Source organism: Corapipo altera, unplaced genomic scaffold (genome assembly GCF_003945725.1).
Source record: "Corapipo altera isolate COAL_440 unplaced genomic scaffold, ASM394572v1 77b, whole genome shotgun sequence".
Taxonomy (NCBI): domain Eukaryota; kingdom Metazoa; phylum Chordata; class Aves; order Passeriformes; family Pipridae; genus Corapipo; species Corapipo altera.
Window position 1 is genome coordinate 999381 of NW_020884933.1, and position 23705 is coordinate 1023085.

Genomic DNA, 23705 nt, shown 5'->3' on the forward strand with positions numbered 1-23705 from the left:
CCCGACCCCTCTCCCAGCGCATCCCTCCAGCCTCGGTGTCCCGCACCCCCGACCCCGCACCCATCCCGTTCGGGGGTCCCGCATCCTCGACTCCCCCGCCCGGTGCATCCCTCCACCCGCAGTGTCCCGCACCTCCCGACCCCGCTCCCCCCGCACCCCTCCCGCGCCGGGGGTGCCGCGCAGGGCCCGCGGGCTCTCTCCGGGTGACACCTGCCGGCGGCTCTGCGGGGACGCGCCCGTGTGTGCGGGAAGAGCCCCCGCGCCGCGCTCCGGAGTCTCCCCCCACCCCCCCCACCCCCGTGCCCGCCCTGCCCTCGCCTCCGCCGCCCCCCGCTCCCGGCGCTCCCCTCCCGCGCGGGGCCGATGCTCCGCCGCTCTCCGCGGGCGCGGTGCTGATTCTCCGCCGCCGCCGCCCCGCGCCCGCGCACTCCGCGCGTCCCCGCGCCCCGCTCCCGGCAGCCGCATGGCCGCGGAGGCGCCGGGCGGGCGGCCGGGAGCGCCCTGCGGAGGTGAGGGGGGTCCGCGGCGTGTGGGGGGAAAGGCACCGTCCCCGGGGGATGCGGGGGTGGGGTGAGGGCACCCGCCACGAGGGATGCGGGGGACATCGGCCCCGGGGAGGGGCAGGCGCGGTGCCCCCGCTGGGCTCCCACCCCCGCGCCCCCCCCGCCCGTGTGCATCCCGTGTGCATCCCGCCCCTCGCCGATGCCGCGATCCCGCCGATCCAGCGCCGTGCGGAGCTGGGCTGTGCAGGGAGGCGAGGCGATGGCGAGGCGGCCGCGCTCCGCTCGCTCGCGTTCGTATCGATGTGACTTTATGGAAGTCACCAACTATCGCTGCGGCGCATCGGTCACCGCCCGGAGCTGCCCGGCGGAGCGGGGCAAGGCTGGCTCGCTCTGATTTGGGCTCGTAGTTATTTACTTAATGGAGATTTCGCCGGCAAACAGATAAATGAGAGAGGCTGCCGGGTCTCTCTGAGCGTGCCGAGTCCAACTTCTGACCGTGGATGAAAGAGGGATGCTGAGGTGGTGTGGAGACAGGACTGGTAAGAGCTGCCAAGGAGCAGGGCAAGCCAGAACAAGGGGGAAAGGGGAAGGCGGTGGGAAGGGAGAGGGGAAAAGGAGAAAGGGGAAGATCAGTATAAATCTGAATTATTTCTTTTTGCTGAGTGTAGCCTCCCGCCCTGGCTGAGGTGGTGGTTGTAGGTTTGTGATGCTGGAGGAATAGCTCGTTTTCTTGTCCAGAAGGAACCTCTCCTGTGTTGTCCCTGCCTGACCGAGAGCCAGGGACGCACCGGGAGCTCCGGGAGGGACCCGTGAAGTTCATCCCGTACTTTTCCCCCCTTCATCCCCCCCCTTGCCGCTGCTGGCACATTAGCATGCAGGGTAGGCTCTGTGTATTTAACGACTCCATTTGCCAGTGTCTCTGTCAGCTCACACCGCCCTTCTCCAGCCGCGCTCCACAACCTGCCTCCCTGGACCAGCCGGGGCCATCTCCCGGCTGCGGCCACCCCCGCGGATTCTCCGGGACCCGGGTGCCGTTCCCAGCTGGATCAGGCAGCCAGGGCAAAGCTCCGAGCGGTCCTGGAAGGGGAGGGGGCAAAGCGAAGCGAGCTCAGGCGAGAGAGGCAGGGAGAGCCTCCGTCTCGGCAGTAATGAGGGAGAAGCTGTTTAGTCATCTCTCTATATATACTTTCACAATGATGATCGCATTTACTGATTGCTGCTGACTGCGCGTAGAGAGGGAGTCAAGAGGCAGGCAGCACAGCTCACCTTTCATCCTGAGGAGTGATTGCTCCCCCTTCCTTCCAGTTCCCCACATTTAGCCCTACTTTTGGGCGCCGGGTGTCTTTCCTTGCCAGGTAAGGCAGCGCTGCGAGCCGGCAAGATGGGGCTCTCCGGGCTGACCGGGAGGGAGGGAGGGGAGAAGTTTGCATGCATTCATCCTAAGCCTGTTGCTTTTGCTCCTAAATCTCTCCACCAGACCGAGGGAGCGAGTGTTTTGCAGAAAGTTTTATTTCCTGATGTGGTCGTGAAGGGAAAGGGCGTGTGGCTGACCGAGGATACCGAGTCTTGGCTGACATGTTTTGCTTTAAAGCAAATGTCTCTTTGCTGCCTGAGCCTGACCCAACAAGGACAGGGAAGAGGGAATGATGTCAAGGCTCTTCACTCCCATTGTCAGTGTCTCATCAAGAAACTCACAGTATGTTTGTGGGGCACATTTCAAATCATCCCTGTCTGCTTCTAGCAAGGGAAGCACTGAGATTTTTGGGTTGTTTTCTGCTTTCGTGAGAGGATGAAGAGACAATTATTAAGTGTGGCACTGCCGTGGGAGCTAACGGGGTAAGAATCCAGCCTTTATTTCTTGACCCTTTGGGTGAACAGACATAACTGTTCTCTGAAGTTTTCCTCCAGAGCTTTCCTGACCTGCCATACCTGAAGGGTTTTATTTCCAAGTGGGATGAAACCACGGTGCCCACGGAGTGGCTGCAGCACAGACAAACCACGGGGGCCAGCAGTGGTCGGGAGGGACCCCGATGAGGTTGGAGGTCCTGGGAGGGGGACAGGGGGCTCAAACCTCAGCCTTTTCCATCCAATTCGCTTGACCATTTCACTGTCCCCGCAATTATCTCCAAAGAAAACAGATTCCTTTCTCTACAGATGCTGACTTTTTTAAATCAGGAGGCAAATTATTTTATTTCGTGTACCAGGTCTTCTAAATGTCATCAGCAGGGTGCCAGTCTGCTGGTAACTAGTTCCTTTCAAATTGCATGCAGAAATTATGGCAATTAAAATTAGAAATATGGGTATAGCTAAAGATATGCCTGTTAGAATCAGAGTGTGTCTGTTTTCTGTGTGAGCTGAAGAGACCCTGTGGACAGTACAGTAGATTTTGAGTCCAGCCAGTTGCTTTGCAGCTTAAACAGGCTGGATAGCAGTTACCAAAACCCAGGCAGGCAGAAAAGGAAGATTCTTCCCCCATTCTGTAGGTAAACTTGTTATTTCATTTTTTTTTTTTTTTTTTTTTTTTTTGCTCAGCTTGTGCAGCCCTGAATTACAAATCCAGTCATCTCTCTCTCCTAATTTTCTGTCTCTTATTTCGGGGACGGGTGAAGTTCCAAGGACTTATGGACAAGAAAAAGCAAGACCTTTGTGATGGGAGATTTCATTACTCTTCTCCCTCTCGCTCTTAAGAAAATTTATAGCCAAAAAAGACTTTTTTGTGTGTTTTTGTGGATCAAATGGGGCAGATTCAATGCAACTTAAACAACTGAGCTGTGCTTGCTCTGTTTTCTTAACCAGCTGCATCTCTTGGTCCCAGAGAAATGGGAACTAAACTTTCACAGAAGAATTCCCCTCTCTTTCTCTTTTGCTTTAATATCCTGTCCACTATATTCAGATATTTATAGCTTCCCTACACATCCTGCCAGCATGGAAGGACCCATTTTATCTTTAAAAATTGATTTAAAAATGCGTAAGTCACTTATGAGTTGCCATTGCTTGATTAGAACAATTATATGTGAAGTATTTATAGTGCCTGAGCAGCTAATGTAGGTAACCTGGAATCCACAACCAAAGTTATGAAAGTACAGAAGAGGTTTCTGATGCAGTTCCCCCGAGAAATCAGGGGAGATGAGGATGAGTGAGGAAGCTGCTCAGGTCACCCTGCATCAGTCCTGGCAGAAGGACTGCAGTGGTGTTAATTGAAATTAAAAAGCAGAGAAGACAGATTACCAGCAGGGAAAGGAGGAATAAGATGCTTTATCTTGGTTTCTTGGTTGTTTGCCTGTATGTGTTTGCTGATAAATGAATGAAATAGTTGTTGTTTTGCTGCCTCTTGTTCTAAAGCGTTCTGTAAAAATTAAAAGATCCACCACTGCTGGTAGAAGGGATCTGCCTGAGCCCACTGAGCCCCTGGAGATGCTCTTTCAGCTGAGGACTGGGGGATCTTTTCAAAGTCATGCAAAGAAAGTTTCTCTGCCTGGCACAGACGACAGAGCCGGGTCCCCAGGGCTGCCAGTCTGGCACTATGAATGCAATAAATTCCCTCTTTAGGACAAGAGAAAAGGTAGTGCTTTGTAATATTATTGAACCTTAGGAGGGAAATGTTGTGGGATGTTTCCTCCAGTGCTGTGCAGATAAAGCAAAGAGTCTCCTTGGGGTAAGCATCACTATGGATTATTACACGTTCCATAATTACCAAAGCTCTTCCAGCAGCAGTAAGATGCTCACACGAGGGATTTCAATTGTCCTTTAGACAGTAAAATTGCACAGAAAGATGCTCCCCATTAAGGTGATGAATGTTAATTTGCCCTGAAGAGGAAGAGCGTTTCTGGGAGCAGTTCAGTCATTTTCACCACAGATGGATTCTGTCAGTTTTTGTTCAGTGTTTTGATGGCCTGTTGAAATCAATAATGCTGCAGCCTGACTGGCTGGAATGGCAGCTTTCACATAATTTCAAAACTTTAGAGGAAAACTGCCTACAAAGATACAATTAAGTTTTGAGGGCCTGAGTCAGTGGAATCGATGGAATTTCCATTGATAAATCGACTTTTGATAGGGCTCCTAATGCATCTCTTATGATAATGGCACCTTTCTTCAGATAATTTCATGATAGAGTTAGAAAAACATTAGGGAAATTAAAGTAAATGCAGGTTAAAATAAAAGTTAAAGACTGTAAGAACTCTGACCAAAGATCAAAAATCGGAAGAAAATTCATGGTTAGATCAGAACCACAAAACCTGCTTGAACTTCAAGAGAATATTAGCTGAGGATCTGGACAACTTGGGGTATTTTTAATTTAAAAATCTAAGAGTGCAGCGAACATATGTTGTTTCAAACTAATAGTCCTTCAGTTCTTCAGGTGAAGGACTTCTGCCTCTCTGTTAGCCAGGAAAAAAGCAAGGAATTCCTGCTGGAAGGAAACCCTCCAACTTTGGGGGTTTCCCTCCTTCTGATGCTCTTGGTAGCTTAATCCATGAGCTTTCACCCCTGGCACCGAAGTTTGCTGTTGCTCAGGTGTTCTGAGCAACGTTTCCCTGAAAGCCAGAACTTGCTCCTGGTCTGGCAAAGGGCTGGAATTCTCCACAAGAGTAAAACCCACCTCTAAATTAAGGAGAGCAGCAAAAAACTGCTGCTGAAGACAGGCGCTGCATTAAAGGTGGAAGAAAAACAGTGAAAACCAGAGATTTTTTTTCCCTCCCTTTCAGCTGAGGATGTTCTTAGTGCAAGATTCAGAACATATTGAACTTGTTTAAGGCTGGAAACACAGCTGAGCCCAGCCTGGGGTTTTTGTGGTGTAGGATTTCACGGGGTGAGCTGCCAGCTGATTTCACTGGAGTTCCCAGCTCTTGCTTGACAGCTGTAGTTAAACTGATGAGCACAGGAGTCTTACACCTGGGGAATTATGGATTAGTCTTGTTTGGAAGGAAGCAAATATAAATTACCGTGTTTATGCTACTTTTAAAATGCTTTTAATGAGGAATCATTTGCTATTCAAAGTTTCAGTCTAGAATAAAGCCACAACCTTGCTGAGCTGATTATCATGTGCCTTGTTTAACATCCTTCTTCGACTGGGAGGTGAGGGTGAGCCAGTTGTTTTAAATCCTTGTGTCTGTGCCGACACCAGGGCAAGACACCCCCTGCTTGACTGTGTGCTGTGTTCTGTTTTGCTCTGTGTTTTAGATGGAACTGATCTGACTTCCAGCAGGTCTCGGGAGCATCCTGATTATCCTCTCCAGTAACAAGGCCCGGGCTCATCATGGCAGCAGGAGTAGCAGCGTGGTTGCCCTTTGCCAGGGCGGCTGCCATAGGATGGATGCCAGTGGCCAACTGCCCCATGCCACTGGCTCCAACAGAGAAAAACAAGAGGCAGGACGAGCTGATCATTCTCAATGTGAGTGGCAGGAGATTCCAGACCTGGAGGACTACACTGGAGAGATACCCGGACACTCTCCTGGGCAGCACCGAGAAGGAGTTCTTCTTCAACGAGGACACCAAGGAGTACTTCTTCGACCGGGACCCCGAGGTCTTCAGGTGCATCCTAAATTTTTATAGAACTGGCAAGCTGCACTACCCCAGGTACGAGTGCATCTCTGCCTACGACGAAGAGCTTGCCTTCTACGGGATCCTGCCCGAAATCATCGGGGACTGCTGCTACGAAGAGTACAAGGACAGGAAGCGGGAAAACGCGGAGCGGCTGATGGACGACAACGACTCGGAGAACAACCAGGAGGGCTCCATGCCGTCCCTGAGCTTCCGGCAGACCATGTGGCGAGCCTTCGAGAACCCCCACACCAGCACCTTAGCCTTAGTCTTTTACTACGTCACCGGTTTCTTTATCGCCGTCTCTGTGATCACCAACGTGGTGGAAACTGTGCCCTGCGGCACCGTGCCCGGCAACAAGGAGCTGCCGTGCGGGGAGAGGTACGCCGTGGCTTTCTTTTGCCTGGACACGGCCTGCGTGATGATCTTCACCGTCGAGTACCTGTTGAGACTCTTCGCGGCCCCGAGCCGCTACAGGTTCATCCGAAGCGTGATGAGCATCATCGACGTGGTGGCCATCATGCCCTACTACATCGGCCTGGTGATGACCAACAACGAGGACGTCAGCGGGGCCTTCGTCACGCTAAGGGTTTTTAGGGTTTTCAGGATTTTCAAGTTCTCCCGCCATTCCCAAGGCCTGAGAATCTTGGGCTACACCTTGAAGAGCTGTGCCTCCGAGCTTGGCTTTCTCCTCTTTTCCCTCACTATGGCAATCATCATCTTTGCAACTGTGATGTTTTACGCGGAGAAAGGGTCCTCGGCGAGCAAATTCACCAGTATTCCTGCTTCCTTTTGGTACACTATTGTAACCATGACAACACTGGGGTGAGTAGTACTTTTCCTTTCCCTGAGCAGCAGGCGAGCATGTACGGGGAGCTTGACTTCAGCTGCTCCTCGGCGTTTCCCCGGGTGCATGTTCGGAAAGGGTCGGGAACCGTCGAGGGCTCGATTGTTCTTTGCCTTACAACTTCTGCGGGTCGGGGGAAGTTGTACAAAAGGGAAAAAAGCGCTTCCACCCACTTGACAAATGCTTGGCACGACGGGAAATGAGTGGCAGGTCCTGATTCACGCTCCTGCTGCAGCAAAGTTGCCACGAGGGCAGGGGGGCTGCCACAGGGAGCTGCTGGTTTGTCCTGATGTTCATTCGAGCCACGGGTTTTACACAAAGTTGCTGATGGGTCTGTTGTGTCTCTTTGTGATGTTGGCCGTTGTTTCTTCTCTTGACACGCCAGGAAGCACAGATTTGCTGAATTCAGGTGCATGTTGTGGGTCAGTGGACTGAAAATACTCCGAGATCGCCAGGGCAGGGTCTGGTTTTCACTCAGTGAAGGAGGATATGAGCTTCTTGTCTGGGGGTGGTTGTGAGTTTGCAAACTGAGTTCGCCGTGGTGGTTACAGTAGAATTTCAAACATTCCCATGGACAGGTACAAAGATAATGGAATCAAAGCAAGAGGGATGTAGCCTGGAGGGCGCTTTTTTCCACTTATATTTCATTTCCGTCTTACAGATGTTTCTACTGAGATTATAGATTCGTGCTTCTGCTGCTCTGAACTAAAACCTCTGTAAGCAGAATAGCCAGGCCCTCACCCTGACAGGGTTATGTAAAGGAAAGTGGGCATTGCAGGCTGTGCAAAGCTGTGATGGAGTGCAATCTCTCCATTCCACACATCAGAACAATATACTAAGTTTATAGTTACTTTACGAAGAGTTTTCCCACTGGAGAGTTCACAGAGGTTTAATATTGCAATGTAGACAATGCTTGTTCTTGTAATACTGTGGCCACTTTTTCTCTAAACTGCTTTTGATTTTAAACGCTTCCCTGTGCCCATTATACATGAACAGGCTCACAGTAGCACTTTTAAATTATTAAAATCATAATTCAGCTGTCAGAAAAGTGCCAAATCCGGGCATATGACAACTGAAAGTCTGAATTTCTTCATTAAGTGCAAATGTAGAAGCTTTTTGTCATAGTCACCTAAATATCTCTTATTCCTCCTTTTTAATATCTAAGCAAAGTGTGCAAGTTTATGGCGAAAGCTGCTCCTTACCCTGGGAAAGTCAGTGCTTGCTTAGAAATGGGAGGTGGGCTTTGCAGCCCAGCACTCCCCCACCCTGTGGCTCAGCTTTCCATATTCTGACTGGTCCATACTGGTCAGTTCTCGCCCTCCTGTCCCCACCAGCAGCTTCAAAAGAACACCTGCCCAGGGTGGCTTCTTTCCTGTGTCCTCCGCATGAGGGGAAAGGCATGAAAATCCAGTTCTCTCCTGGGGTTTCTGTTTGATAATGATCACACCCATCCCTCTATCCACACACTCCTGTGCCCATTCACACTTTTGCTGTTACATCTTTGTGACAGGACAGTTGGGGTCAAGGGTTTGTTCTGGGAACAAACCCAATACGTGCAGAATGTGCTGGAGAGCAGCTGAGCCTCTGATCCCATCAGGGCAGTGGCTCAGTTTTGGTCTCCTTCCCTCCCTCTCTGAACGCACAGAACCACAAACCAAAGTGTTCCTGAGGACCTTAAAGTGCTCTCAATCTGTTGTAATCACAGAAATTATGGATAAATGAGTGCTTTAAATGAGTTGACACGGATTTAAGAAATTAGACATTTAAACACAGCTTTGTAAAAAATTCGTTGGGAAGGGACCCATAAAATGCTGTCAAAATCTTAAGGTTTAAGCTTCTAGTATTTGGGATTTTTTTTGCAGGATTGTAATTAAAATAGGTGCCTCTAGCAAATAGTGTTACCAGCTGAGTTTAGTGTTTTATCACAGATTTACAAGAAACTCAGAAACCTCAATAACTGCAGACCCTGAGAAGCCCGTGTGCACTTGGACAACACCCATCTGCCCAAAACCACATTCAGCAGCTCCCTGAAGCCAAACACTCTCCCAAAACCTGTGCTAGAAAGAAAAGTTGCAACTCTGAGCCATAAAAACCTGATTGCTGCCAGCCCAGCTCTGCAGAGCCCCCTCCAGACACCCTCCTGGAGAGGCATTTTTGGGGCTGCTCAGGACTGTGGTGGGGTCCCAGCGCTGGTGGAACGAGGCACTGGCTGTGCCCACAACTCTCCCCCACAATTTGGCAGCACAGCAGTGAAATCCATGACCTCCAGGAGCAAACCCTTTGTCCTCAGCTCATTTCCACCTCCTCATTCCCACCCTGTGGGGTGGGCAGTTGACCCTCCTGGAGGAATGAACCCCTCGGGGTTAACCCTCCTGGCCACCTTCATTTCCCCAAAAATCCCTTCAGTTCTGACAAACTGACACTACCAGGCAATATTTCATATACATCTCTCTTCAGAAGCCATTTCAATATGTTTGGAAGGATCTTGCTGCTAATGAGAGTACTGGCAATTCCCATCACAGACACGTTGCCAAAAATGCAGCCAAGGTCTCCTAATCCATCAGACTTTGCCTACTTAGTGCTTGCCAGTTCACTGCTTGTATTTCAGCAACACTCAGAGCTTTTATTGGTATCCTAAATATTTTCTGCCTTTTGCCTTTAATAATTCAGCCAGCATTTAAAGCAAGAGATTATAAAGCAGGTTTTTAACTCAAAACTATACGTGTATATTTTGTTTTCACCGCTGATACATTTAAATGCAGATAAGTGAATGTTTCCCTGACACTGGAATCCCACTGTTGCCTTGACAGAGTGCTTTGTAGGAGCCATTTGGAATATGCAGGATAACTTTTCCCGTGTTATTAAGACGTTGAAAATTAGCCCCATTTATATAAAATGGAAAGTTTACTTACAACAAACAAACAGGGCCAGCAGTAGGAAACCATGAACCCTCCCACTGTGCTGTACATCAGCTGCTGTTCCAGTTCCCTCAGTATCCTTAGGATGCAATCGAATTTCCGGATTGACCCATAAATAAAAAGCAATAAAAATGCTGTTCTTCTGGAAGGTGAAGCTCTGCATCAATAAATAATTGCTGCTTTTGGTGGGGTTACTATGCAAATCAGTTTAGAGAAATCCAGGGCGATCCAGCTCCTTAGGTAGTTAACAACCCAAGGAGACAGGTACAATAGTTTTTCTGGAATGGGAAACAAAGCAAAGGAATTAAATTATACTGACCCTGCATCTCTGATCCCTCTGCTGTGCTCATCAGCCCTGGTTTAACAGAGGCTGTTTTTAATTTAGCACGATTTAAATTTTGCTCAGGAGGTTTTATAATGAAAGCATTATTCTTGGGTGCATCTTAAATCAATCTGAATTACTGAAACAACTATTCAAAATTAATTCAAAATCAGCTCTCCAATTCATGCAGAAACATTTTTCTCAAGAGGCAAACAGCTACCCATCCTCTCTAAAGCACCAGCACAACAAGCACTGGCCTTGCCAGGACTCTTGCTGTGTCCTGCAGGAGGTTTTGACCCCCAGGACCCCCCTGAAAGCAGGGGAGGAGCACAGTGCTGGTCCCATCCCAGCAGTCAGGTCCCCGTCCTGGTTTTTAGCTAACTTGATGTGCAATAACCACCAGTTTTACATCTACTTAAAAATGGTTTCATGCTAATACATTTGGTTGCCTTGTTACCAGCACGTTGGCCTTCACAGAATCACAGGATGGTTTGGGTTGGAAGGGACCTTAAAGCTCATTTTGTCCCACTCCCTGCCAAGGGCAGGGCCACCTTCCACTAGCCCAGGTTGCTCAGAGACCTGTCCAATATTCAGTTTTATTCCCATTTAAAGAGTGCTGTGGGTGGGGCAGCCTCATGTTCCACTGCTGCCCCTCCATGTGCCTCTCAAACACAGCAGTGGGACGAGACCTCTCCCACACCACTCACCCCCATGCCAGTTTTGCCCAGAACACATGTTTTTCTAAGCTTTTTATAGCTGTTTTCATTTCACCTGACAAGAGCAGTATGTTTCAGACTCCTGGGCAGTGTCCATGGCCTGCAGCAAGTTGTAGCTGTGAAAACCTGAGTGCCACGTCTGCCTGCACCTCCCTGGGCACAGAGAGGCTCCCGAGGGCATCTCAGCCGGGCTCCCACTGTGCCCCAGAGAGGGGAATAAAATCCCAGAATGGGTTGGGTTGGAAGGGACCTCAAAGCTCATCTCATCCCACCCCCTGCCATGGGCAGGGACACCTTCCACTAGCCCAGGTTGCTCCAACCTGGCCTTGGACACTTCCAGGGATGGGGCAGCCACAGCTTCTCTGGGCAACCTGTGCCAGGGCCTCCCCACCCTCACAGGGAGAAAGTTCTTCCTAATATCTAATCTAAATTTACCCTCTGTCTGTTTTAAGCCATTCCCCCTTATCCTGTCTCTCCAGGCCCTTGCAAAAAGTCCCTCTCCAGCTCTCTTGGAGCCCCTTTGGGTACTGGAAGGTTCTGTGAGGAGGGAATATCCATGGAGGGAGTCATCGCTTCTGATCATTTGCGTCAAGAAACCAGCAGAAATGCAGACCAAGAGACAGAGGCTGATGATGGATTTTGTTCTGCCCTGAGCTCAGGGATACACTGTGTGGTTTTCTATTGCCTAATGAAGGCTGAGCTCCCACAGCTCAGCGCCCTCAGGGTGGTCCTTGGAGAATCTATCTCTGTCTCTCTCCCTTACAGTTTGCAAGAACATAATGCTTTTGAGAACACTATCCCCCTTTCAGATCTGGCTGCACTGGTCAATGAGTTTGAAAGACACACATCAGTGCTCTCGGACAACACAGTCCCATCTGTATAATTCATTTAAGGAACCAGGTTAACGCTGGGAAGTCAATAAAACAGCCGTGCTGGCCTGGTTATGTCAACAGCCTGGGCTGGAGCAAGAGCTGAAATTTCTTAGAGGTTTTATTAGCTGAGTGCATAGAGAGCAGGGATTTGGGGGTAGGGTTTGGTTTGGTTTGCTTTGGCTCAGTCTGGTTCTGCAAAACCTGGATCAGAGAGAATGCAAGCGAACGGGCGCCCGAGCAGCGCCTCCGATAGAAACATCACTTTGGGGTTTGCTTATTTCTTGGTTGGGTTTTTTGTTGTTTGTTTGGGTTTTTTTTCAGTCGGTGTCCAGTCAGGGAAAAGGAAGGGGCTGAGATTTAAGCAGTGCAATGGGATGTGAAACCCTGGCTGGCAAAGTGCTGACAGCTGGGCTGGCGCGAACGCGCCGGATCCCGAGCGTGCTTCCGCGGGCGCTGCCGGGCTCCGTGTGACCAGAGCTCTCTCTGCACTCCTGCCTCCACAGCAAAACCACTCGAGCTGATAGTAACCTTCATTCACCCTCCTCCATGCAAAACTCAGAGGAGCTTGCAAAGTAAGGGAAATAATCAATCATCTCTAGAGTGCTGCTGGCTCCTCCGGAAAGGTGGTTGTTGTTTGGCCCTGGAATCACACTGTGCGTGTCAGAACTGCTGTAAGTGCCACTGAACTGAATCAGGAAGAATGGCTTGGGCAGAAAAGCTGCTTTGCATGTTTGCCATCGTGGATGGGGTGATGGATGAGAGGTGGGATGTTTCCTTTGTGAAGCCAAGCGCTGGGATTTCAGCGCTCTCGCCATTCCCCACACAGTCAACAATTCCTATATCCACAGGCCAAAGAACTGCCTGAATTTAATATACAGGGAGTCCAATCAAACAATGAATTGATGGAGCTACACAAAGAAGCCATTTCCTTGAGCTTTCATTCTCTTGACTCCCAGCTTCATCTTATATGAATCGTGTATCAATTTTCTTCTCCTAATGGATTTACAGATATTGTGTGCAAAATGTCTTTGTATCAGAAACTACAGATGGAACCTTTTCCCGTCACTGTCTTGATATAAATCTCAGGCAAGCGTCTCATTTTTGAGCTATTTGTATTCACCAGAACCCCAGATGTATTAAAATACCTTTATTCATTCTCAGAGCAAGTTGAATTTACCGTTGGTTTTTTTTTATTTTTCCTTCTCTTAAGAAAAGAAAAAATTACCCATCCTTATGCTTTTTGTGGCTTTGGATATTTGTATGTGCAAACACACCATCTTTAATGTGCAAGACAAAATAACTTGCCTTTAGGGTAACTCGTTGTGTGAGAAGTGAATTATTTTGAATAAGGCCAAGAAATGGTGCTGACTAAAATTGTAACGTGACTGCTAAATTTACCAGTGGAAGCCTTGGCAGAGATACATCTATAGCAACTGATTTACAGATTTTTTTTTTTCCCTGAGCTCTTCTTTCTTCCCCCCCCCCTTTTCTTTCTAGCCTGCAACACAGTAAGTGCCTGAGAAATACAGATTAAAGATAACATTGTATTATCATTGGAGATGAAGGGAAGTGATTGGCGTGCTGACTGAATCTGAGCTATTTTTAGTCTCATAAACTGATAATTTCATAACAGTGCTGACCCAGTAAAAGTAATCAGTTTACAGACATCAGCTGAAAATAAAGGACAGAGTAGCCACTGTCAGTCGGAAAGCAGGGACAGAGGAAGGAAAGTTAAAGGCACTGCAACAAATTAGCCAAAACTAATTACATCTCTTAGCTGATTACAGCCCATGAGGGTTACAGGGAGAGGAGCACAGCGAGTTTCTGAGTGACTGAGTCTCTGCAGCCCCTCTGACCAGAGCTTCATCCTGCCAACACCCATCCTCATCCTCACAGTGAAATCTGTGCCTCACGTCCTTCCCCAGACCTGCTCCCTTGGATTTGGCATGAAATAAAACTCCTACCCTGTTGTAATATTGGGAAAATAACATGAGGCATTTTTATTGCAATTTCTTAAGGGATTTCTCAATGCACTCTTGTGCATTCAAGAGTGTGGAGTGACAGGACGGTGAGGAATGGCTTCAAAATGCAAACCAGAAAGTTTAGGTTAGATTATTAGGGAGAAATTCTTTCCTGGGAGGGTGGGGAGGCCCTGGCACAGGTTTCCCAGAGAAGCTGTGGCTGCCCCATCCCTGGAAGTGTCCAAGGCCAGGTTGGACAGGGCTTGGAGCAACCTGGGCTAGTGGAAGGTGGGGGGAACAAAATGATCTTTAAGGTCCCTCCCAACCCAAACCATTCCGGGCAGCTGCAGCCAGAATATGGGATCACCTGTGACCAAACCCAGCTCGTTTCCAGGCACTGTAATGCAATCACCTCATCAAGAAAAAAAAAAAGAAAAAAACAAACCAACAAAACAGTGTGAGATAAACAGAGAAACTTTTCCTCAGCACCAAGCAGTGTTTGTCCCTGCCCTCCACCACACTCACACCTCGAGCACTCAGTGCACACCAGCCCCTGACCCGTGTAATTCCCGTGGTTTCAGTGGGAGTGATGTACAGTTTGTGTTTAACACGGGCTGTGCCTCCCTGCCCTTCAGCCCTGGCCGTGCAGAGCTCCCAGGGACGGAGCAGGCTGGGTTATTTTTCGTGCAGCACAAGCCTCAGCGATGCCCGAAGGAGCAGCTGGTCCTTGCACTGCTCATGGGGCAAAGTGCAGGCAGAGGGCCCAGGGTCACCCCCAGCCACCTCTCCAGGTTCACCAAAGGGTGCTGGCAGTGTTATCCCCCAGTGAGCATCACAGCTCAGTGAGGATGAAGAAAAAAAGAGCTGCAATTTGGTCATTTACCCATTGCCTCCTGCTCTTGCTGCTTCAACACCCAGCACAGACATTCTTTTCTGTCAAATTCCACCAGGTCCACTGTGAATTTCTTAATATTTTCCTTCAGTGAAGGCAGATTAATGACTGCTTTTCCTGCAGACCAGAAGACAGGCAGGTCTCAGCCGAGCTCTGCCTTCTCCTGGACAGGCAATGCCTGCAGAAACAGATTGTGCCCATTTAACTATTTACCACTGCTACATTAGAACACATTCAAGGGCTGTAATTCACCTCTTAAAATTACAAGTAAAGTGTGGAAGAGTTATTTTAAAATCAATATCTAACAGAATGCCATTGTTCCAACATTAAAACCTGCTGGGAAATTACTGGGAGGCATGTGGCAAGTCAAATCACTGCCTGCCAGAGGAGGAAACAATTCATTACTCCTTTAAAAGGTGCAAGTCTTTACCGGCTTTTCATTCTGCTTTGCAGCCTCAGAAATGACGCTGGAGCATCTGGCTCTTTCTTTCCCTCATTCTTTCATGGTCTCCCCCTTTTGTTCTGCCTCTGCATTGTGGACTTTTCTCTCACTTTCCTCCCGGGGCCGGGAGGGGTGTTTGGGGCTGGGGGACAAGCGAGGGCATTGTCAGGGCTGTCACTCCTGATGCAGAGTGGCAACTCTGTGCATGAATTATCCCTCACCTATAAAAGCATCTGCAAGGAACAACAAAAACAACAACAACAACCACCCTGAAATGGGCAGCCACTCAAAGCCAGGCTCTTCCCTGCCCGGGTTCCGAGAGCCATCGCCTGGGGAAACCTGCTGCTTTCATCTTGGCCTGCCATCTGCAGCAGAATTAAAACACAGATCAGCTTTAGCTTTTTGCCTTCAGGACCCTGCGAAATTTGGCTGCTGCACATCCCCAGAAAGCCCTGGAGAGGGGCTGTTTGCCTCGGAAGGGAGGGGTCCTGTGGAACGAGGCTACGAGCCCCTGAACCCTGAGCTTGCAGAGGTCTGTGCTGTGGAGCCTCCCAATAAAAAGGTCAAATAATTCGAGTGATAAATCTTAAAGACATGGAGGGAAGCAGCTGCTGTTACTGATAACACACCTCCTGTGGCAGCAATAACACCCTGGCACCCCCAAACCTCCCCAGCCTCATCAGATCTGCTGGGTTCCATTTTAACAAAGCTCCTGTTCATCAAATAACACATCCCCAACACTGTGGAGCACCCTGAGCTTTTTTAATATGGGTCATTATTTTTCATGCACTCATTGCTTTATTCTTTCTGGCCATGTGACTCCACTTTGCCACCTAAAAGTCACAAACTGCTGCTGTCTTTCTCATCTTGCCTCTAGACCCAGGGTTTCACATCAGATGTGAAAACAGCAGATGATAAAATCTTGAGTCATTTTCAGCCTTTAATATGGAAATGCAAATCCTTGATAACAAGATTTCACCCCACAACAAAACAGCCTCTTTTTTTCCTCTCTGCACTAAGGAAAACACTTCTTACTATTATTTAACTCTGCTTATTTTCTCACATAGTTAGAATCAGAGATTCACAGAATGGTTTGGGTTGGAAGAGACCTTAAAGACCATCTCATTCCACCCCCTGCCATGGGCAGGGACACCTTCCACTAGACCAGGTTGCTCCAAGAACTGTCCAACCTGGCCTTAAACACTTCCAGGGATGGGGCCACAATCCTCAGTTCCACGTCTGTATGCTCCACATGCACTTTTGGGGTGTAATTTGGAGACATGTGCACACTTTTCTCTGTATTTTTATGATCTGGAGCACAAGGGAGCCATCCTCCTTAAATATTAATTACAGTCACTATGGTAAGAACAAAAATAGCACTTTATTTTTCAATGGAAAAGGATAATACAAGCCAGCTCTTCTCACAGCCTAATGCTGGGCAGAAGTAAGCTGTCTTCAAAAGGAAAGCTAAAGGCAGAGAAAGCTGCTCTGAGCTGCTTTCCCCTGGAGCCCATCTACTTAGTTTGGCTCAGGAATGCTCTGGGAAAGCAAACCCAGCCGTGCTGTCCCTGCTGCAGTTTGGCTCATGGTGCAGAGAGGCTGCAGAGCACGTGGACTGCATCCCTTCTGGATCAAAAACCACTTCAGGAATACACCCAGTGTGCTCCTACTGCAAATGGGCGTTCAATCACTGACCAGACCAGGTCTAGTCTGAAATAAATCCTCCTGAGGTGTGTTCAGTGGGTGCCTGGTCCTCTGCTCCAGCCCAGCTCCTGCCAGTGCAGATACAAACTTATCCTTTCCCTGACTGATGGCAGAACTCCTTCTCAATCACAACCCTGTTTTAGTAAGGGGGTTTATGTTTACATCATTTCTTGAGCTTTGTCATCACTATTAATCTGAGAAAAGCTCCAATTGTTTCTTTCTACCTCTTCTGAGGGAAGAAGGGAACAGGCTGTGTCGACATAACAGGCTCTGACACCTCCGTTACTCCACTGCATGAGAGCCTTTTTCTAGTAATCAGTGTCTGAAATGAGTAGAATCAGGGCTTAAATTTACCACTTTGAGCATGAATCAATGAAGCATTATTGCCAACACACATCCTTCACTGTCACACATCTCAGTTGTGCTCTTGGTTCAGGGAGATTTAAAACCCCGTCTCCCACCCTGTCTTTGCACCTGAGATATCCTTTTTATCAACCTCGCTCTCTGATCTCTGCATAATTAACCAAAATACGAAATTCCCAGCTTCTGCCATGCCTGGGTATGCTTTAAAACTTCCCACAAGACCACTAGATTTGTGTACAGATGGGCAATCACGGTCAGCTCGCAGGAGGCAATCACAACTTTTACTTGGTGCCTCTTTCGTTTTCCTGCCCACTTACATCTGCCCAACCGTCTGTTCATCAATCCAGGGAGCATCCATCACGGAATAGGATGAGTCCTACTGAGTCAGACACTCTGCTTCAGTTCATGAAATGAGCTGGCATGATATTCAAGCCTTGGCACACTCGATGCAAAAGACTTCAGCACTTTTAGATATTTTTCTGCTAAACGGGGAGAGCAGGCCAGATTGAATAATAGAAACAGTCATTCAGCAAAACAGCTGTTGAATGAAAACACATAAAATAGATGAAATTGGGTAAAAGTCACCCCTCTTGCTAAGGGTCAGAACAAGTAGTAAGCTGGGCTGAAGGGATACAAGATTCCGGGCTGCAGAGGGCTGAGCAGGATGAATTCCACCACTAATGAGCTTAGTGAATAAGCTCATTACCTAATGAGCTCTATTGAACAAGCTTGAATTCCTGCCTAGGGAAAGCCCTTGGAATAGATCAAACATAGGTAAACAGCTCCATCAGTTTACTCACAGAAGAGAAATCTGAAGCTCAGGAGCAAGCTCAGGGTCATGGGCAGAGCCTTTCCCAAGGTGTGGATGTCAGGATGGATCAGGAAAGGCACAAGGAGCAGAGGCTCTTTCCCAGTTTTGTCCTTTCTTTACGAGTTCTGAAGCTCCAACATGACTTGTTAACACACAGATGTCCTGATGACTTTTCCTTCACCATTAACATCAGACTGTTCCCCACCTGAGACACTCCAGAGCTGGAGTTGGGAACCTCCAGAGCCCCTTCCTGACCAAAACTGTGCTGGGATTGTATCAACAAATGCTCCTGAAATGGTTCATCTCTGTGAAGCTCCATCTGAAACCCCAGCCCTGCTTTGGTGCCTGGGAAGATCCATCAGAGCAGCTGCCAATTGAGGGGGTTTGGAAAAGGCCCAGAGGAAATCTCACATCCACACTTTCTTGTGGATCATTTATTACCCAGAAAGGCAGGAGTCTTGGAATATATAGTCCATAAGGAATGGTCCGTCACATGCTGTTTAGCCCAGTTTTCAATTCTCTTGGCTTGGAAGTGAAAGGAGAAAATGAGATTTCAGAAGAGGAGGATAGATCTACAGATGAAATCTTATTTTTGACTTCTACATAGCAACATTTCCATTTATTTTTGCCATTTTTTCTTAGATTTTCAGCAGCTGAAGTATTGTTTAAAACTATTCAGTTCCTATAGTTGTGCCACTCTGAAACACTGCCACTGTCCATCATTTACCTGTTTTCATCTGAGCAGAGCTCAAAAATGTTGGGAGAAGAAAAGGGAAGGAAAATCTCTGAACTTTTCAGCAAAATATAACAGATAATTTGGTGGGAGGTAAAGATTTTCGGTAGAAAACAGGTGTTCAGCCTTTAAAATATATAGATTTAAAGCCAGGCACATGTGCCCTCAAGTGCACATCCCAGGGTAAATAAACACCCAGGCAGCTCCTTGTACGTGTCAGGATATATTCACATGATTGCAGCAGGGAAGTCTGGCACCAAATGTACTGTGAACTGAAAATGAATTTCAGCAGCTTTTATGATTCTTTTTTATTTTTTTTTGTTTTTTGGTCAGAAACAAAGGCTGCACTGGAGCTGCCTCATTAGCCCTGTCCAGGGGGAGGGTGTAAAACCCTCTGCTCAGGCCAGGCTGGGGCTCTCTGTGTGTCCTTCCAGCCTGGATTTCCTGGCAGCTCAGACACCCCCTCCCAATTTCATTATGGAAATAATTTTTAATGAGCCTGCCCACTCTGCTCACAACGTGGATGGGGAGTAACTCCATTACAGCCAGTGAGTCACACCAGTGAAAAACAAGCTTTGCTGGCAGCTCAGCTGGGCTCTGCGGGTTGGAATAGGTCAGGGTGGAGTTTGGGAGGCACTTTATGCACAATTTTTATGGGAAAGTTGTTATGGCAGGAGATGCCCTTTGGTGTCAGGTCCTCCACAGAGCCCCATCTCATCATTCCTGGGTCCCAGAGCTTCCCTTGGACCCCTGGGAATGGTGGTGATGCTGCACTATTGTTAGGACACTTAAGAAAACTGTTGGATAGAATTTATGTGCCATTAATAACTGCATCTCTGGCAATATCAAAACAGAGTGGGCAGACAGCACATCTACTACCTATAGCACTTAACTGTACAATAAATTAAATCCACCCATTAAATCATCCCAAACTGAGAGAAAGGGCAGTGTCTGAACATCCCTGGATGTTGAGTGCTTTGTTTGCAAGGTGAAATAATCGGGATGAAAACAAGTGATGACTAAAAGGCAAGGGTTTTATGGAATCACAGAATCTCCTGAGCTGGAAGGGACACACAAGGATCATCCAGTCCAACTCCTGGCCCTGCATAGGACACCCCAGAGTCCCCCCTGAACATGAGCCAGAGTGTGCCCAGGTGGCCAAGAAGGCCAATGGATCCTGGCCTGGCTCAGGAACAGTGTGGCCAACAGGTCCAGGGAAGTGATTCTTCAGCACTGGTGAGGCCACCCCTGGAGTGCTGTGTCCAGTTCTGGGCCCTCAGCTCAGGAAGGACATTGAGGGGCTGGAGCAGGTCCAGAGGAGAGCAACGAGGCTGGGGAAGGGACTGGAGCACAAGTGCTGTGAGGAGAGGCTGAGGGAGCTGGGGCTGTTCAGCCTGGAGAAGAGGAGGCTCAGGGGAGACCTCCTCACTCTCTGCAACTCCCTGACAGGAGGGGGGAGCCAGGGGGGGGTTGGTCTCTTTTCCCAGGCAACCATCAGCAAGACAAGAGGGCTCGGTCTTCAGCTGTGCCAGGGGAGGTTTAGGTTGGAGATTAGAAAGAATTTCTTTCCAGAGAGGGTGCTCAGCCATTGGAATGGGCTGCCCAGGGAAGTGGGGGATTCTCCATCCCTGGAGGTTTTTAAGATGAGACTGGATGTGGCATCAGTGCCATGGGCTGGGAACCATAGTGGGGTTGGATCCAGGGTTGGACTTGATGATCTCAGAGGTCCCTTCCAGCCCAGCTGATTCTGTGATTCTGTGATTCTGTATGTGATTTGTGGGATTTGTAGGCAATAAGCCGAGATAATGCACCCTGCATTCACCCTCCCTTCAGAGAGACCAATGACACCAGCCATGGACAGACAGACCCGTGGGCACTGCCCAGCTGTTGGGCACTCACAGCACCTTTGCTGGTCTTGGTTTGTAGAATCAGGCAGCTGAACACAAATGAGTGCCAACAATGTTAGTGCAGCCCAGGGGGGAAGAGGAGTTACCTGACAGTGCTGGTGGAGAATCTCCAAGAAGCTGTGGGCAGACAGCTTCCCTACACCTTGATGTGTCCCACTTGATTGATTACACTCAGCTTGTTCTCCAGCTCATTGCTGGATTGCACAGAGACATCCACCTTTTTCTCTAAAGGTCAGCATCACATTTGACAGAGGACACCATAAAACAGGTTGTAGAAGGAGGATGTCTTGTGTCCTGCATTTCTGGACAGTGTTTCTCCCTCATGAGCTGTCACAGTGGCTTAGTGTAATTGGCTTCTGAAGGCCAGCCCTGACTGCCAAGGTGAAGGGGTTTTTGGATGGCTCTGACCATTTCCCTCAGCCAGTCTTATCATCTGGGAGAGATATAAATGCAAGTAAAACATCTTTGTTCCTGAGCAAGCTCTGGCTGTGACTCAGGACACAAAAAGCTCCATGTGAGCAAAGCAAAGTCATGGTAACTTTGTGCTTCCCGTGGCAACCTTGGGCAGGCTTTTGGGAAAGGTCTGATGAACATTTAGGAAGAAGTTCTTCCCTATGAGGGCCAGAGGTTGCCCAGGGAAGCTGTGGCTGCCCCACCCCTGGGAGTGTTCAAAGCCAGGTTGGACAGGGCTTGGAGCAACCTGGGCTAGTGGAAGGTGTCTCTGCCCATGGCAGGGGGTGGGACTGGGTGATCTTTAAGGTCCCTTCCAACCCAAACCATTCTATGACTCTATGAATTTCCACCTCTCTGGAATTTAACCAGGTAAATATGCACTGTCAGATATCCCTCTCATCCCACACTTGGATTGCTCCAGTGACAATTCTGCTGCCAGACAGGCCCTGAGTCAACCACACAGCTGGAAGAGTGGTCCAGAGAGAGAAGGTGACCTGACAGTGGTCACACACGCACCAAGTGAATCAGTAATCAGCTCAAATGACTTCCTTCCAAATGTGCCACACAATCTAAATAACATATCAAAGAACTCCATCTCCTCTCAGAGATAAAAGGAGAGGATGGTGACAAAAACCACAGAGCATCTTAGATGGCAAAATGAGAGACATTCCTCAGGTCTGAGCTTTCCTGCTTTGCAGGGAAAGACCCAACGCGATTTAGCAAAACGCAACCGGGGGAGTCGTTTTCTTTCCCAGACGCTGATTTATTATTTAATACTAAAATACTATAAATAACAAATCTGCAGAATCATCCAGCCAAGAAACGTAAGGATTCATGGAAAGAGCCCCACACACTCTCAGCAGGCTCTGCCAGGAGGTTGTCATCCAGCACAGCCTGTGACGGGCTGTTCCTGTCGGCGCCGTGACTGAGCGGAGCCGTTTGCTCTGTTCCACACCTGCCACGTGCTTCCAACCATTCCTGTCCTTGCACTTCCCTTTCCTCACATCAAACTCTGCCTGTAAATTATCAGGCTTAATGTATTATACCCTTATCCAGAAGAAAAACAAGTGCTCCAGACCATATTTTGAGTTACAGCCGCACGTCGTGCCCCGGGCAGTTGGAGGTTCCTCAGGATTTTATCCAGCAAGTTGCCAAAGTGGAATGTATGTGCTCTGTGACCAGAGCTGCCACACAGTATGTAAAATGTTAAATAACAGCAAAATCACCTCGTTTGAGTCACAATATAATGCAAGGTTTGAGCTTTTACTACATAATCCATTTTAAAGCACTCTTGGATATGCTGTTCTATGGTTAAAATTGGATTTTTTAGAAAAAAAATATAGCCTGAGTACTCAGCATAACAGAATGTAATCACAGCAGTCAGTTTGCCATCTAAGATGTGATGCATCTTGTAGATCTTTTTTTTCCCCAGTTATCTTTTAAATGCAATTTTCTGTCCCAGTCTGTTGAGGACACGTTTAAATCAATGAAATAAAAATAGTGTTGTAACATTATATCCTATGGCAAAAGACTAATGTTGCTCCTAGTCAGTGGCTGTAAAAGTGATAAACCCAAACCAGATTTCACATAACCAGCAGGTCTTGGATTATCTTTATTCCTCTCTCTGCTTGTCTATGGAACAAGGCACTGAACCCCCCCTGACACCACACCCTGACTTGCAGTGGTTCCAGATCTCTCTTGTCTGCAGAGAAAAACCCCTTTATCAAGAGCAACCACATCTCCAAGTACAAAACAGTGATTTCAAGCCGTTTTAATTGCATTTTCATCCATTTCAGACTTGGGCTTCTTGGTTTTCTTCAATAATTTGACCTTTCCCAAAAGCATCTCCCAAAAGGGGAGACAGAGCATCTGTCTCCCCTCCGGCTGCAAACCTGAGTGTTCACACACCTGGTGAGGTGTTCCCAATCCCAGGTGAGCAGAGAGCAGCCACTTAAATCCAGGGATAAATAGGAACTATTAATGTGCAATTTTGGAGTCCTGTAAGTCCCTTAGCCATTACCATCCGTGCATCCAACTGGGAGTAAATCAGATTGAGCGGGCATGGAAAAGCTTTTCTGGAGGATTATGTGTAAGATAATCACACTGCTAGATATGGTAAAACATAACCATAAAAGAAAATGCTGAAAGTCTCAATGATTTGGCATTGATGCAAAGGGGTTTTTAAATGCTGCCATTTGGATATGGTAGAAAACGATGTCCCTTTTGAAAAAAAAAAAAAAAAAAAACTAAACAAAACAAACCACCCCAAACAAACAAAAAGAAAAGCCAAAAATAAAACAAAAAGAAACAAAAAAAAACCCCAAAAAACCACAAAAGCCAAACCAACAAACAAAAAAACCAACAAAAAACCACAAAAACCCCACAAAAAACCAACAAAAAAACCCACACAAAAAATAAACAAACAAACAAACAAAACCCACCCCAACCCCCACAAAAAACAAAAACAAAACCAAAACAACAACAACAGCAAAAAACCACAACAAAACAAAAAAACCCCAACCAACCAACCAACCAAAAAACAAAACCAAAAAACTCCAAGCAGCACTGAGTGGTAGGAAAAAAACCACTATGGAAAAAACAGCCCTGAGGAAAGACATGGCAGAGACACCGGGTCTCTCTCCTCTGCCTAGCCCATAATTTCCAAATTATTTTCCTTCCTTGGTGTTCAAACTTGTCCATAATTCAAGAGGAGCTCATTATGT

The 23705-nt window shown here is 48.0% G+C and overlaps 1 protein-coding gene across 5 annotated transcripts in view; it reads left to right on the plus strand.

Annotated features, from left to right (window-relative positions):
* The first annotated feature begins 452 nt into the window (after positions 1-452).
* The window catches only part of KCND3 (potassium voltage-gated channel subfamily D member 3), a 139495-nt gene continuing 116242 nt past the window's right edge, over positions 453-23705 (plus strand). The window contains exons 1-3 of one of the 5 annotated variants that reach the window (XM_027659691.1): positions 494-509; positions 945-1042; positions 5682-6866. In XM_027659691.1, coding sequence (XP_027515492.1) covers positions 5758-6866 — 1109 coding nt within the window. In that variant the 5' untranslated portion in view covers positions 494-509; positions 945-1042; positions 5682-5757. Of the gene's footprint in view, positions 510-740; positions 1043-1429; positions 1859-2084; positions 2340-5681; positions 6867-23705 lie in introns of those variants that run through there. The other 4 variants (XM_027659693.1, XM_027659696.1, XM_027659692.1 and 1 more) reach the window with 4 other exon arrangements.